This window comes from Cetorhinus maximus, chromosome 6 (assembly GCF_964194155.1).
Source record: "Cetorhinus maximus chromosome 6, sCetMax3.hap1.1, whole genome shotgun sequence".
Taxonomy (NCBI): Eukaryota; Metazoa; Chordata; class Chondrichthyes; order Lamniformes; family Cetorhinidae; genus Cetorhinus; species Cetorhinus maximus.
Genome location: NC_135884.1, coordinates 11,691,267 through 11,705,762, shown reverse-complemented (window position 1 = coordinate 11,705,762; position 14,496 = coordinate 11,691,267). Strand labels below are relative to the sequence as shown.

The 14,496-nt window shown below is 43.4% G+C and overlaps 1 protein-coding gene across 3 annotated transcripts in view; it reads left to right on the top strand.

Moving 5' to 3' along the window:
- LOC144681526 (transforming protein RhoA-like) overlaps nt 1-6,468 on the top strand; it is a 39,946-nt gene extending 33,478 nt beyond the window's left edge. For all 3 annotated transcript variants that reach the window (XM_078543172.1, XM_078543173.1, XM_078543171.1), the window contains exons 4-5: nt 3,867-3,997; nt 5,345-6,468. In XM_078543172.1, coding sequence (XP_078399298.1) covers nt 3,867-3,997; nt 5,345-5,518 — 305 coding nt within the window. In that variant the 3' untranslated portion in view covers nt 5,519-6,468. The remainder of the gene's footprint in view (nt 1-3,866; nt 3,998-5,344) is intronic.
- The last annotated feature ends 8,028 nt before the right edge of the window (nt 6,469-14,496 follow it).

Here is a 14,496-nt window from a genome sequence, read left to right as displayed (position 1 = left end):
TTCATTACCTTGTAAAGTAATATCTATAAGATGGTGTGCCAACTAAAATCTTGTTCTACAGTCGCATTACAGTTAGCCTGTCATGTCTTTGGCTTTAATCCTACTACCGCATTCCTTGCAGAGGGTCTTTTAGCTCTTCTCAGCTTTTTACGTACCATTGCTATTTAAATGTCCTCTGAAATGGCTTAGCAAGCCACTCAGTTTATAAAACCATTAAAAAGCCTAAAAGGAATGAAACTGGACGGACCACCCAGCATCAACTTAGACACCGGAAGCGACAGCGGCAAACTGAGCCCTGTTGACCCTGCAAGGTCCTCTTTTAATAACATCTGGGGGTTTGTGCCAAAATTGGGAGAGCTGTCCCAGACTAGTCGAGCAACAGCCTAACATAGACTTACAAAAGATGCCCCAGACACCACCATCACCATCCCTGGGTATGTCCTGTCCCACCGCCAGAACAGACCCAGAAAAGGAAGGTGGCACAGTGTATACAGTCAGGGAGTTGCCGTGGGAGTCCTCAACATCAACTCCAGACCACACGATGTCTCATGGCATCAGGTCAAACATGGGCTAGGAAACCACCTGATTACCACATATTGTCCCCCCTCAGCTGATGAATCAGTGCTCCTCCATGTTGAACACCAATTGGAGGAAGCACTGAGGTTGGCAAGGGTGCAGAATGTACTCTTGAGTGGGGGACTTCAATGTCTATCCCCAAGCGTGGCTCGGTAGCACCACTACTAACCAAGCTGGCCGAGTCCTAAAGGACATAGTTGCTATTCTGGGTCTGCGGCAAGTGATGAGGGAACCAACAAGAGGGAAAAACATACTTGACCTCACCAACCTGCATGCTGCAAATGCATCTGCCCATGACAGTATTAGTAGGAGTGACCACCGCACAGTCCTTGTGGAGACAGTGGAGTCTACTACCACTACCGCTGTGCTAAATGGGATAAATTTCAAACACATTTAACAACTCAAGACAGCGCATCCAAGGGGCGCTGTTGGCCATCAGCAGCAGAATTGCACTCGACCACAATCTGTAACCTCATGGCCTGGCATATCCCCCACTCTACCATTACCACCAAGCCAGGGATCAACCCTGATTCAATGAAGAGTACAGCAGGGCATGCCAGGAACAGCACCAGGCATACTTAAAAATTAGATGTCAACCTGGTGAAGCTATAACACAGGACTACTTTGTGCCAAACAGCTTAAGCAGCAAGCGATGGACGGAGCTAAGCAATTCCTCAACCAATGGATCAGATCCAAGCTCAGTCCTGCCACATTCAGTCATGAATGGTGGCAGACAATTAAACAGCTCACTGGAGGAGGAGGCTCCACAAATATCCCCATCCTCAATGATGGGGGAGCTCAGCACATTAGTACAAAAGATGAAGCTGAAGCATTTGCAACAATCTTCAGCCAGAAGTGCCAAGTGGGTGATCCATCTTGGCCTCCTCCAGAGGTCCTCAGCATCACAGATGCCAGTCTTCAGCCAATTCGATTCACTCCACATGATATCAAGAAACAGTTGAGGGGACTGGATACTGCAAAGGCTATGGGCCCTGACAATATTCCTGCAATACTACTGAAGACTTGTGCTCCAGAACTTGGCCTGACCCTAGCCAAGCTGTTCCAGTACAGCTACAACACGTTGCCCAGGCATGTCCTGTCCACAAAAAGCAGGACAAATCCAACCCAGCCAACTAACCATCAGTCTACTCTCGATCATCAGTAAAGTGATGAAAGGGGTCATCAACAATGCTATCAAGTGGCACTTGCTTAGCAATAACCTGCTCACTGATGCTGCCAGGGCCATTCAGCTCCTGACCTCATTACAGTCTTGGTTCAAGCATGCACAAAAGAGTTGAACTCTGGAGGTGAGGTGAGACATCAAGGCAGCATTTGACCAAGTGTGGCATCAAGGAGCTCTAGCAAAACTGGGGTCAATGGGAGTCTTGGGGGGGAAGTCTCTGCTGGTTGGAGTCATGCCTAGCAAAAGGAAGATGGTTGTTGGAGGTCAGTCACCTCAGCTCCAGGGCATCACTGCAGGAGTTCCTCAGGGTAGTGTCCTAGGCCCAGCCGTCTTCAGCTGCTTCATCAATGACCTTCCTTCCATCATAAGGTCAGAAGTGGGGATGTTCACTGATGATTGCACAATGCTTAACACCATTTACGACAACTCATACTGAAGCAACCCATGTCCATAAGCAGCAAAACCTGGACAATATCCAGGCTTGGGCAGACATGTGGCAAGTAACATTCACGCCACACAAGTGCCAGGCAATGACCATCTCCAACAAGAGAGAATCCAACCATCGCCCTTTGATCTTCAATGGCATTACCATCACTGAATCCTCCACTATCAACATCCTAGGGGTTACCATTGACCAGAAACAGAACTGGACTAACCATATAAATACTGTAGCTACAAGAGCAGGTCAGAGGCTAGGAATTCTGTGGTGAGTAACTCACCTCCTGACTCCCCAAAGCCTGTCCATCATTTACAAGGCACAAGTCAGGAGTGTGATGGAATACTCCCCAATTGCCTGGATGAGTGTGCTCCAACAACACTCAAGAAGCTAGACACCATCCAGGACAAAGCAGCCCTCTTGATTGGCACCCCATTCACAAACATTCACTCCCTCCACCACCGGTACACGGTGAAAGCAGTGTGTACCATCCACAAGATGCACTGCAGGAACTCACTAAGGCTTCTTAGACAGCACCTTTCAAACCCATGACCACTACCATCTAGAAGGACAGGGCAGCAGACACATGGGAACACTACCACCTGGAAGAGACTCACCATCCTGACTTGGAAATATATCGCCGTTCCTTCACTGTTACTGGATCAAAATCCTGGAACACCTTCACTAACAGCACTGTGGGTGTACCTACACCACATGGACTGCAGCGGTTCAAGAAGGCAGCTCACCTCCACCTTCTCGAGCAATTAGGGATGGGCAATAAATGCTGATCTAGCCAATGATGCCCGCATCCCATGAATGAATTTTTAAAAAAAAAACTCCTTTCAAAATAATACTGAGAATACTGATATCTTGGGGACAAACCATCATGAAAGTCCAGGTCCTTAAAAAATAAATTTTTCTGAGCAGGGTGGTGCTTTAAAATCTGTTTGAAGTTGGCAGGATAGCTTAAAAGAGTTATTAAACCATATGGAATCCTGGGCTTAATAGATAGAGGCATAGGGTACAAAAGCCAGGAAGTTAAGCTAAACCAAAACACTAGTTTATCTGCAGCTGGAGTAATGTATCCAATTCTGGATACTGCACTTTGAGAGGATGTGAAGGCTTTAGAGCAGTTTCAGAAGAGATTTACTCAAATGGTTCCAAGGATGAGGGATTATACTAAAACAGATAGATAGACTGGAGAAGCTGGGGTTGTTCTGTTTAGAGCAGAGAAGGCTAAAATGAGATTTGATAGAGGTATTTAAAATCAGTAAGGATTAAGATAGTTTTACTTTATTTACTCCATCTCCAATGGCTGAGGGGTCGATAACTAGAGGGACAGATTTCAGTTGATTGAATAAAGAATCAGAGGCGACATGAGGAAAAACCTTTTTTACATGATGGTTAGGAATTGGAGTGCACAGCCTGATATGGATATATATCCAGATTCAATAGTAACCTTCAGGAGGGAAATGGATAAATACCTGAAGGAGAAAAAATTGCATGGATGAATGGAAAGAGCTTGGGAGTGAGACTAACTGGAAGGCTCTTCGAAAGCGCTGATACAGACTTGATGGACCAATTGACTGCCTCCTGTGCTCTAGCATTCTATGATTTTATTTCATAACATAAAATCATATCTATTTTATTATTTCTCTCTCTCCGAATTAGAAAATATCCCAGAGAAGTGGACTCCAGAAGTGAAACATTTTTGCCCTAGCGTGCCTATTATCCTTGTTGGGAACAAAAAAGACCTGAGGAACGATGATCACACACGGAGGGAACTGGCAAAGATGAAGCAGGTTAGTGGAGAAGTATAGGAAGAAAGAGATGAGGCTCATCAATACCAGCTTTTAAAAACAATTGATTGAATTTTCCCAGCCCATTGGTGATGGGTTAGAAGGTAGAGGGGCTGGCAAATGACGACAGGAGGGGAGCCTGACATCTTGTTGCCAGCATGCTATATTGCCAGTGCTTGGAAACTGAAGTGGCCAATTAAAGGCCACTTATTGCCTCCACTGGTATTATGCCTGCATCAGGTGGCCATCTGCTACATGGGGAGACAACCAGGTTCTTTGGGAGTAGGGGAGCCCTTGACAGGAACTCCAAGGCCCTTGGAGGAGCCTCATAGCAACAGCACTGCCAGTGCTCCACAACTTTCCCCAGCCACTGGACCCCTGCTACCAGGCTCCCAGCTTCCCCCGACTATGCTGACCTTCCTTCGAGGATGCCTTTTTACCAGTGATGCAGCCTCAGCAAGCGGTGGTGCTGCTGAGCTGCTGGTCCTTTGATTGGCCTGGTAGCTCTTGAAGGTGGGCCGCCATCTTTGTTTGGATATGGCAGCCCCAGCAGCAGAGGCTTATGATGCCCTAGGGTTCCAGTCACCCAAAGTGGGGTTGGCTTCCGCTTTCAGCTCTGGTGGTAGGACTTAACCATCATGAATAAAATTCAGCTCAATGAGTTAATGCTTCAGATTGAGAGTCATATCAGTAAAGGGTACCCACACAAAGTGTCAACTTATTTTTTACCACTTCAGCTATAAGTTTCTTATATCCCACATTCTCTGCTTTAATTTTGATCTAGGGCTCCCTGTTATTTTTTTGTTCAATTTGATGTAAATATAACTCTGAAGTTTTGTTTTTTCACAATACAAATTTTTGGGAGATGCTAAAATAAGCACCAAAAAAAAAGCTTTTAAGGTTGTCAGTCCAGTGTGTATTTTTCACTTTTTTTCTGTGGGATGATTTTTCAAAGAGGGGGACTACCTATAGGAAAGTTGATCTTGATGCACCAGACACTTTCACTGTAGTTCTGGTAACTGATTGCCTATCCATTGTCTTGTCCCAGCAGATACAGTGGGACTCTCCATGTTGACAGAATTTTCAGCATGCAAAACTTGGAGAACTTGAATAAGTTCTTTTGGACCTTTTTTTAAAAATAAAAATCTACCCTTCTAATGACTAAATTTGATGACCCTCACCTGTAGTAAGTTGGGAATGTGTAGATATGCCTAGAACTAATATCAATTTTCCTTTTGTAGGCTAGCAAATTTGGATATGAATTCTACATTTCTGTATAATATTTTTGAAGTAATCCTTTCTTTCTCTCTCTCTCTTTTGCTCACGCGCTCTTCCTCCTCGCTTATACAGGAACCTGTGAAACCTGAAGAAGGCAAAGAGATGGTCACCAAGATTTGTGCATATGGGTACATGGAATGCTCAGCAAAAACTAAAGATGGAGTGAGAGAAGTCTTTGAAATGGCCACACGGGCTGCCTTGCAAGCTAAGCGCCCTAGGCATAAGGCTTTTTGCAGTGTTCTATAAAGCAAAAATGCAAACCAAGTGCACCCTACCACACATTTACAGTCACTTGATTTTTAAAAATATCTTGAATTGATGTTTGTTAAACTTAGTATGATAGTGTCTTGATTATACTGGCCTTTCATTTATCTGTAATACCGTTCCTGACAGCTCCGTTTGCTATCAATATTTAAAAGCCAATCAAGGTTTTTCTTTCCTAGCTCATTGGTGTGCTGATGTATAGCTATGGTCAATTTTACAATATGCATGTATGCACCTAAACTTTGGTTAGCCATTACTGTTAAGTTTTTTTTGACCTATCTACATGATCAACAGGTGCTGCCTTACTGGTAGGAAATAGCATTCTGTCAGCCTGTATTGCTCCACATAAAACCAAACCAAGAAGTGAATTTGCCACAATTGTTTATAGATGTAGCTTAATTCAACTTTTGTATAATTGGATTTCATAACGCTAATACTGTAGCCTCAACTGAAATTTTTAAGTGTATTGGAAATATAAAAGTTGAATTCCTTTGTATAAAAGCTTGGTAACTTTCTGAAACGGATCAGTGATGTAAACCAAATTGGGCTCTAACATACTTAGGTACAGCATGACGATTTTAATCAGGGAAGGCTAAGAGTTGGGGAAAGGCAAGGGGTTTCTTTTGGCTCTCAGACAGCTTGCTGATTAAATGTGTTTAGTTTGTGAGGAGTAAAGCTGGGCAGCAGCTCAATAAACGGATTGGCGTGGTCAACACCACCATGCATTTGATGCCTTCTATTTATCATATGTTAGTATATGTACTGCCTGCCTTTATGATTTGTTTTTAACATTGGAGACGTTTTCTGAGGTTCTGAATGTACCTCACTTGCAGTTTACTAGGTGTGTTGTTATTTTTTTTGGCTGTATCAGTAAATAGTTACCAGCAATACTAATAGCAAAATAAAAGCCAGTTTTTTAAAAAAAAAACAAACAGTGGGTCTATTCTTTTACACTTCCTGTCAATGTTGTGGTTGTATTCTTAATAAAAAAAAATAAAGCACTAGTATACCACTTTCTTTGCACTGTTCAAATAATTTTTAACCCTTAAAACTACCAGAAAAAGATCTGAGTTGATTGCTTTGTAAACTGTTAGCTAATGCACAACACTGAAATGCAAGTTACAGTAATGACACTACTCAAACGCCAGTAGCTATACTGCTCTAAAATATTTAAGCACTTAATATGCAGTTTGAAGAATGTTTTAAAACACAATTCTGCCCACCATTTTTTAAATTTAACTTGAATCCTACATTTTTTTTTTCACTTCCTTCTTAGAACTTACAGTACCAAAACAGGCCATTTAACCCAACTAGCCAATGTCAGTGTTCATGCTCCACACCGCCCTCTACCCATGCTGGTTTATCTATGCATATTCTTCTATTCCTTGCTCAGGTAGTTATCTAGCTTTCCCTTAAATGCTTCCCCTACTTGAATATGCTTTCAATACTATATTTTCCTATTTTAAAAAAAAATCTTAAAACTCTTTATTTTCCACATTTTTCCCATCTGGCTCTCGTTCTTCATTTCTGGAGGCAGAAGCCTCTTTTTAAGAAAAAAGTTGCTGTGATTTGCACCCTGTCTAGCTAGATTGTATGTTTTCAGTCAATTGAATTGCAGAATTTAAAGATTGATGTGTTTAAATCATAGACGCCATTGAGCCTTTTGACTGAAGGAGTATACTTGTCAGAGTCGCTGGAATTTTATGGTGCGCAGATAAATTAACTGTTTTGAGGTTGACATTCAAGCAGCCAAAATTCTTCAGTCTGCTTAGTTTAGCTAAAAAATAAAAATTGTATTTCATCATGTCAATGTAGTTTTGGGGTAAAGAAAGAACAGCTCTATCCAAGTTGTATTGCAATGTGCATGACATTGAGTTTGCTTGAAAGTTCCATTTTATATAAGGTATACACACCCCTTCGAAGGCGAAGGGAGGTAGCGACTCTTTTCCTCTGCAATGATAACACCATCTGCTTTAGTATTATCAACACTTAGATTGGGAACTGGGCAGATGGAAGCGCAAAAGTGTAGCATTAGTATGGCATGTCGGTTTGAGGCAGTAACAAATCACGTTGCCTTAAAAGTATGTTTTTAAACAATACAGGGAAACTTAGGATGTGCTTCCCCCTCATCTTTATTTAATTCTTGATCGTGTTAGTAAAGGAGAAAGAGAGAAATGGAATATAGAACTACGTAAAATTGTAATTTTAAGAATTGGTAATTATTAACTTGCTCTGAGGCCCTGAGCTCTCGAGGTGAGAGTTACTTCCCTTGACTTCAAGGCAGCATTTGACAGTGTGGCATCTAGTAAAATTAAAGTCAGTTGGAATTGGGGTGGGGTGGTGGGGGGAACTCTCCACATAACCAGCACAAAGGAAGATGGTTGTGTTTGTTGGAGGCCAATAATCTTAGCCCTAGGACATTGTTGCAGGAATTCCTCATGGTAGGCCCAATCATTATCAGCTGCTTCATTAATGACTTTCCCTCCATCATAAGGTCAGAAGTGGGGAGGTTCATTGATTGCGCAGTGTTCAATACCATTCCTCAGATACTGAAACTGTCAGTGTCAATATGCAGCAAGACCTGGAAAACATTTAGGCTTGAGCTGATATGTGGCAGGTAATATACCACACAAGTGCCAGACAATGACCATCTCCAACAAGAGAGAATCTAACTATCTCCCCTTGGCATTCAATAGCATTACCATCACTGAATCCCCCACTATTAACACCCTGGGGGTTACCATTGACCAGAAACTGAACTGGACTAGCTGTATAAATACTGTGGCTATAAGAGCAGGTCAGAGGTTGGGAATTCCACAGTGAGTAAGTCATCTGACACCCCCCCCCCCCCCCCCCCAGAACCTGTCCACCATCTATGCGGCACAGGTCAGGAATGTGATGGAATACTCTCCACTTGCCTGGATGAATGCAGCTTCAACAATACTCAAGAAGCTCAATACCATCTAGGACAAAGCAGTCTGAGTTTGCCATCCCACCCACCACCTTAAACAGTAGCAGCAGTGTGTAACATATAGAAGTTGCACTTCAGCAACTTGCCAAGCTGCCTCCGACAGTACCTTCCTAACCTACCAGCTCTGCACCTAGAAGGACGAGGGTGGCAGACGCATGGGTACACCATCAGCAAGTTCCCTTCCAAGGTACTCACCATCCTGATTTGGAACCATATCACCATTCCTTCAATGTCACACAATCAAAATCCTGGAACTTCCTAATAGCACTGTTTTGAGGAGTGTCTCAAAGGAGGTAAAGGGCGGAGGGAATTCCAGAACTTCAAGCCTCAGTATTGAAGGCATAGCCACCAATAATAGAACAAATAAAATCAGAATTGGAGGAGTGTAGATATCTAGGAGGGTTGTATAACTAGAGGAATTAGAGAGATAGGGAGGGGTGAGGCTATGAAGGGATTTGATGATGAGTGCACAATTTAAAAAAAAACTTAGTTTTGGTCATAATATACTTGAAGCAAACATAATTGGGAGAAAATTACAACATGTTGTAGAGGCAAGGCAGGCTATTCGTGAGTGTGTAGCAAAGGACTACTGAAGATGTTTTGAAGGAGATGTATCTTTACCTAAACAAAAACAGAATTACCTGGAAAAACTCAGCAGGTCTGGCAGCATCGGTGGAGAAGAAAACAGTTGACGTTTCGAGTCCTCATGACCCTTCGGCAGAACTGAAGTATAGTTAGGAGAGAGGTGAAATATAAGCTGGTCTAAGGTGGGGGGCGGGGGGGAGAAAGAAGTTGAGGGTGGGGTGGTTGTAGGGATAAGCAAGCAGTGATAGGAGCAGATAATCAAAAGACGTCACAGACAAAAGGATCAAAGAGGTGTTGAAGGTGATGATATCTAAGAAAAGTGCTAATTAAGAATGGATGGCAGGATACTCAAGATACAGCTCTAGTGGGAGTGGGGTGGAAAGACTAAAGTATTCATTGTAGATTTAAAAAAAATGGAAATAGGTGGGAAAAGAAGAATCTATATAAATTATTGGAAAAAAAGGGAGGGGGAAGAAACGGGGTGGGGAAGGGGGGAGGGGGAGTTTAAGATCTAAAGTTGTTGAATTCAATATTCAGCCCGGAAGGCTGTAAAGTGCCTAGTCGGAAGATGAGGTGCTGTTCCTCCAGTTTGCGTTGGGCTTCACTGGAACAATGCAGCAAGCCAAGGACAGACATGTGGGCAAGAGAACAGGGTGGAGTGTTAAAATGGCAAGCGACAGGGAGGTTGGGTCTTTCTTGCGGACAGACCGCAGGTGTTCTGCAAAGCGGTCGCCCAGTTTGCGTTTGGTCACTCCAATGTAGAGGAGACCGCATTAGGAGCAACGAATGCAGTAGACTAAGTTAGGGGAAATGCAAGTGAAATGCTGCTTCACTTGAAAGGAGTGTTTGGGCCCTTGGACGGTGAGGAGAGAGGAAGTGAAGGGGCAGGTGTTGCATCTTCTGCGTGGGCATGGGGAGGTGCCATAGGTGGGGGTTGAGGAGTAGGGGGTGATGGAGGAGTGGACCAGGGTGTCCCGGAGGGAACGATCCCTACGGAATGCCGCCAGGGGGGGTGAAGGGAAGATGTGTTTGGTGGTGGCATCATGCTGGAGTTGGCGGAAATGGCGGAGGATGATCCTTTGAATGCGGAGGCTGGTGGGGTGATAAGTGAGGACAAGGGGGACCCTATCATGTTTCTGGGAGGGAGGAGAAGGCGTGAGGGCGGATGCGCGGGATATGGGCCGGACACGGTTGAGGGCCCTGTCAACGACTGTGGGTGGAAAACCTCGGTTAAGGAAGAAGGAGGACATGTCAGAGGAGTTGTTTTTGAAGGTAGCGTCATCAGAACAGATGCGACGGAGGCGAAGGAACTGAGAGAATGGGAGGGAGTCCTTACAGGAAGCGGATGGTGAGGAGCTGTAGTCGAGGTAGCTGTGGGAGTCGGTAGGCTTGTAATAGATATTGGTGGACAGTCTATCATCAGAAATTGAGACAGAGAGGTCAAGGAAGGGAAGAGAAATGTCAGAGATGGACCATGTGAAAATGATGGAGGGGTGGAGATTGGAAGCAAAATTAATAAAATTTTCCAGGTCCCGACGAGAGCATGAAGCAGCACCGAAGTAATCATCGATGTACCAGAGAAAGACTTGTGGGAGGGGGCCGGAGTAGGACTGGAACAAGGAATGTTCCACATACCCCATAAAGAGACAGGCATAGCTGGGGCCCATGCGGGTACCCATAGCCACACCTTTTATTTGGAGGAAGTGAGAGGAGTTAAAGGAGAAATTGTTGAGTGTGAGAACAAGTTCAGCCAGACGGAGGAGAGTAGTGGTGGATGGGGATTGTTTGGGCCTCTGTTCAAGAAAGAAGCTAAGAATGCCACCACCAAACACATCTTCCCTTCACCCCCCCTGGCGGCATTCCGTAGGGATCGTTCCCTCCGGGACACCCTGGTCCACTCCTCCATCACCCCCTACTCCTCAACCCCCACCTATGGCACCTCCCCATGCCCACGCAGAAGATGCAACACCTGCCCCTTCATTTCCTCTCTCCTCACCATCCAAGGGCCCAAACACTCCTTTCAAGTGAAGCAGCATTTCACTTGCATTTCCCCTAACTTAGTCTACTGCATTCGTTGCTCCCAATGCGGTCTCCTCTACACTGGAGAGACCAAACGCAAACTGGGCCACCGCTTTGCAGAACTCCTACGGTCTGTCCGCAAGAAAGACCCAAACCTCCTTGTCGCTTGCCATTTTAACACTCCACCCTGCTCTCTTGCCCACATGTCTGTCCTTGGCTTGCTGCATTGTTCCAGTGAAGCCCAACGCAAACTGGAGGAACAGCACCTCATCCTCCGACTAGGCACTTTACAGCCTTCCGGGCTGAATATTGAATTCAACAACTTTAGATCTTAAACTCCCCCTCCCCCCTTCCCCACCCCGTTTCTTCCCCTTCCCTTTTTTTTTCAATAATTTATATAGATTCTTCTTTTCCCACCTATTTCCATTATTTTTAAATCTACAACTAATACTTTTTTAGTCTTTCCACCCCACCCCCACTAGAGCTGTACCTTGAGTATCCTGCCATCCATTCTTAATTAGCACTTTTCTTAGACAATATCACCACCTTCAACACCTCTTTGATCCTTTTGTCTGTGACATCTTTTGATTATCTGCTCCTATTACTGCTTGCTTATCCCTACAACCACCCCACCCTCAACTTCTCTCTCCCCCCGCCCCCCACCTTAGACCAGCTTATATTTCACCTCTCTCCTAACTATACTTCAGTTCTGCCGAAGGGTCACGAGGACTCGAAACGTCAACTGTTTTCTTCTCCACCGATGCTGCCAGACCTGCTGAGTTTTTCCAGGTAATTCTGTTTTTGTTTTGGATTTCCAGCATCCGCAGTAGCTTTTAGCTTTTTGTTTTTATCTCTGTATCTTTACCTACTCTGGGCAAGTGTTGATGGATTCAAATCTTTAGGTGTGGTGAGTAGCAAATGAAGGAGGATGCCGATCATTTTTACTTAAAACCAGAGATTCAAGTTCATCAAGTCCTTTTAAAACAAACAAATAAGACATGCCAATTATAGAATCGGAGAATGTTATAGCACAGAAAAAGGCCATTTGGCCTCTCGCGCCGATGGAAATCAAACTAATTGTATTTGATTGAAGTGTAACTATATGTGAATCACTAGGTTGATATGAAACATCTGCATATAATTAATTTTCCTCCCTCGTAAAGCTAAGTAGATGCAGCTAATGAAGGCCCTTCATCATGAAACATAGCATTAGCTCTCTTGTGTAACCACATAACAGAGGTTATTAAATGATTATAAAACTAAATTACAAAGTGATTCCCCCCCCGGCCCCACTAAGGACTACTGAAGATGTTTTGAAGATGGAGGAGACGTGTCTTTACCTACTCTGGGCAGGTGTTGATGGATTCAAATCCTTAGGCATGATGAGTAGCAAATGAAGGAGGATGCCTATCATTTTTACTTAAAACCAGAGCATTCCACTTCATGAGTGGAAATTGCATCAACCTATTAAGGGACATTCTTATTCACTATAAATGGAACTTTCTGTTTATCTTTTTAAGTTGTCTCTCCAGAGTTTTCCAAATCAATGATGTGAGACTAGAATAGTTCAGAGAAAGCTAAACCTGGGACTGGGTAAATGTAGCAGTTCAGTATTATTGCTAAGGGCAGAAAATGCTGGAAATCTACAGGAGGTAGACCAGCATTGGAGAAGTTAACGTGTTCAGTGTAACCCATGGAAATTCCCAGTGAAAATGAAGGAAGCAACACAATGTAAGGATTAAACTGACCCAACCATTGATGGTCAGCAATAGTTTTAGCGGTGCAGAGGAAAATGCAACCTGCAAATGTTTGGAACAAAATAAAACTGATATAATGGATATCGTTACCAGAAACTAACCTGAATTTGTTGGCTATCTGATCAAAGGATGGGGTTTGCTGGCCAAATGGAGATTCATAATATAAGGATCTGACTCAGTTTAAAAGAAAGCTTTAAAATATTGGAATTGACCATCCAATTTGCCTTTTACCACCATCCTACTCTACTGGTGAAGAGTAGTAGCACCTCAAATCTAGCATTTCTAACAATGCATTTAATTTTTTAATAGCAAATTGTAGAGCTGTTTTTATATTTCTAGCATTGTAAAGCTGATCTTGTAAAAGTACTAAGACCAGCTAACTCTTTATTGACCAGACGCTGAACCTGGGCCTGAATTTATATGGTTTAATACCACATCATATAATACTGTGGATCAGACAGTGTTAGGGTTCTGATTAACCTGGCCAACTGTTGGCCCCAAGCCTTTATACGCGGCACTTATTGAGGTTCTGTGAAAGGCACTATTGGTATGTGCAGGTGCTGTACGAGAACTCATTTTTCTTTCCTGTGGAAAACTTTCTTGTACGATATTGCAGGGATAGCCCACCAGTTTGAGGTGGGTGTTAGAGCACCAGTTTCTGCCTTTAGCTATACCATACGCAAACTGCAAAATTGAGATTTCCTTCCTGTTCTGAGTAAGGAAGTGCAAATAAGATGATTTGCATAAATAGGTATTCTATTTTGCAAAACCTATTTTATGGAAGTGAAAGGCAGATACCCTATCCATTAGTTTTCTCCTCAATCATGATGTCTCAGCTGAACCCTATTTTATCTGCTTACTTTCAGACGTTCACATGCATCAATCCCCAAACAGTGAATTCACAAGTTTAACTCATAAACAGGAAGTTCTTAGCAGCACCTCTATCAGATTTTTCTCTCACTTCTCCTCCCATTTACTTCTAGCAAAAAAATGTTTCCTTGGAGTAGCCTTTCCCTAGCTGGTACAACTCAGATTATGAAATATAGGCAGTAGCAGATCAAACCTACACCCTCCCACTCCTTGTGGCTAAGCATTAGTACTCCAGCATACTATGCAGTCTTTGAATTCCTACTCAATCTAATCACAACCTGAGTTTAAAAACATAAAGTTGTGATTGTAACTAACTACGTAATAAGTATGAATCAACACTCAAGATTTCTCACTACAGTCAGTCATAACATTCTTTGCAGCCGATTAGAAACATAGCACATTGGCAGAGTTTTGGTGAGTGGCAGGAAACAACTAAGAGCAGAGCAGGGCTTAAAACAACACGAAGAATGAGACCTCACTGGGTGTGTACAGGAATCAGTGAGAGCGGAGCAGGGCTTTAGCCCAGAGAGAGACTTTACTTAATGAGCATGGATTTTAAGGGAGGGATAAAATAGTTCAATAGCATCAATACCAGATTACGGGATTTGATGGATTGATTTTGATCGGTGTCTCCCAAATTCCTTTCAGTTCTTGTTGATGACACGAGTTGGTCTTACAGTATTTAGTTCACTGGCTGAGCACTTGCCTTTCAATGCCTCTAACAGCGATTTTTCCCTTTTGCCCCTTGACAGGGATTT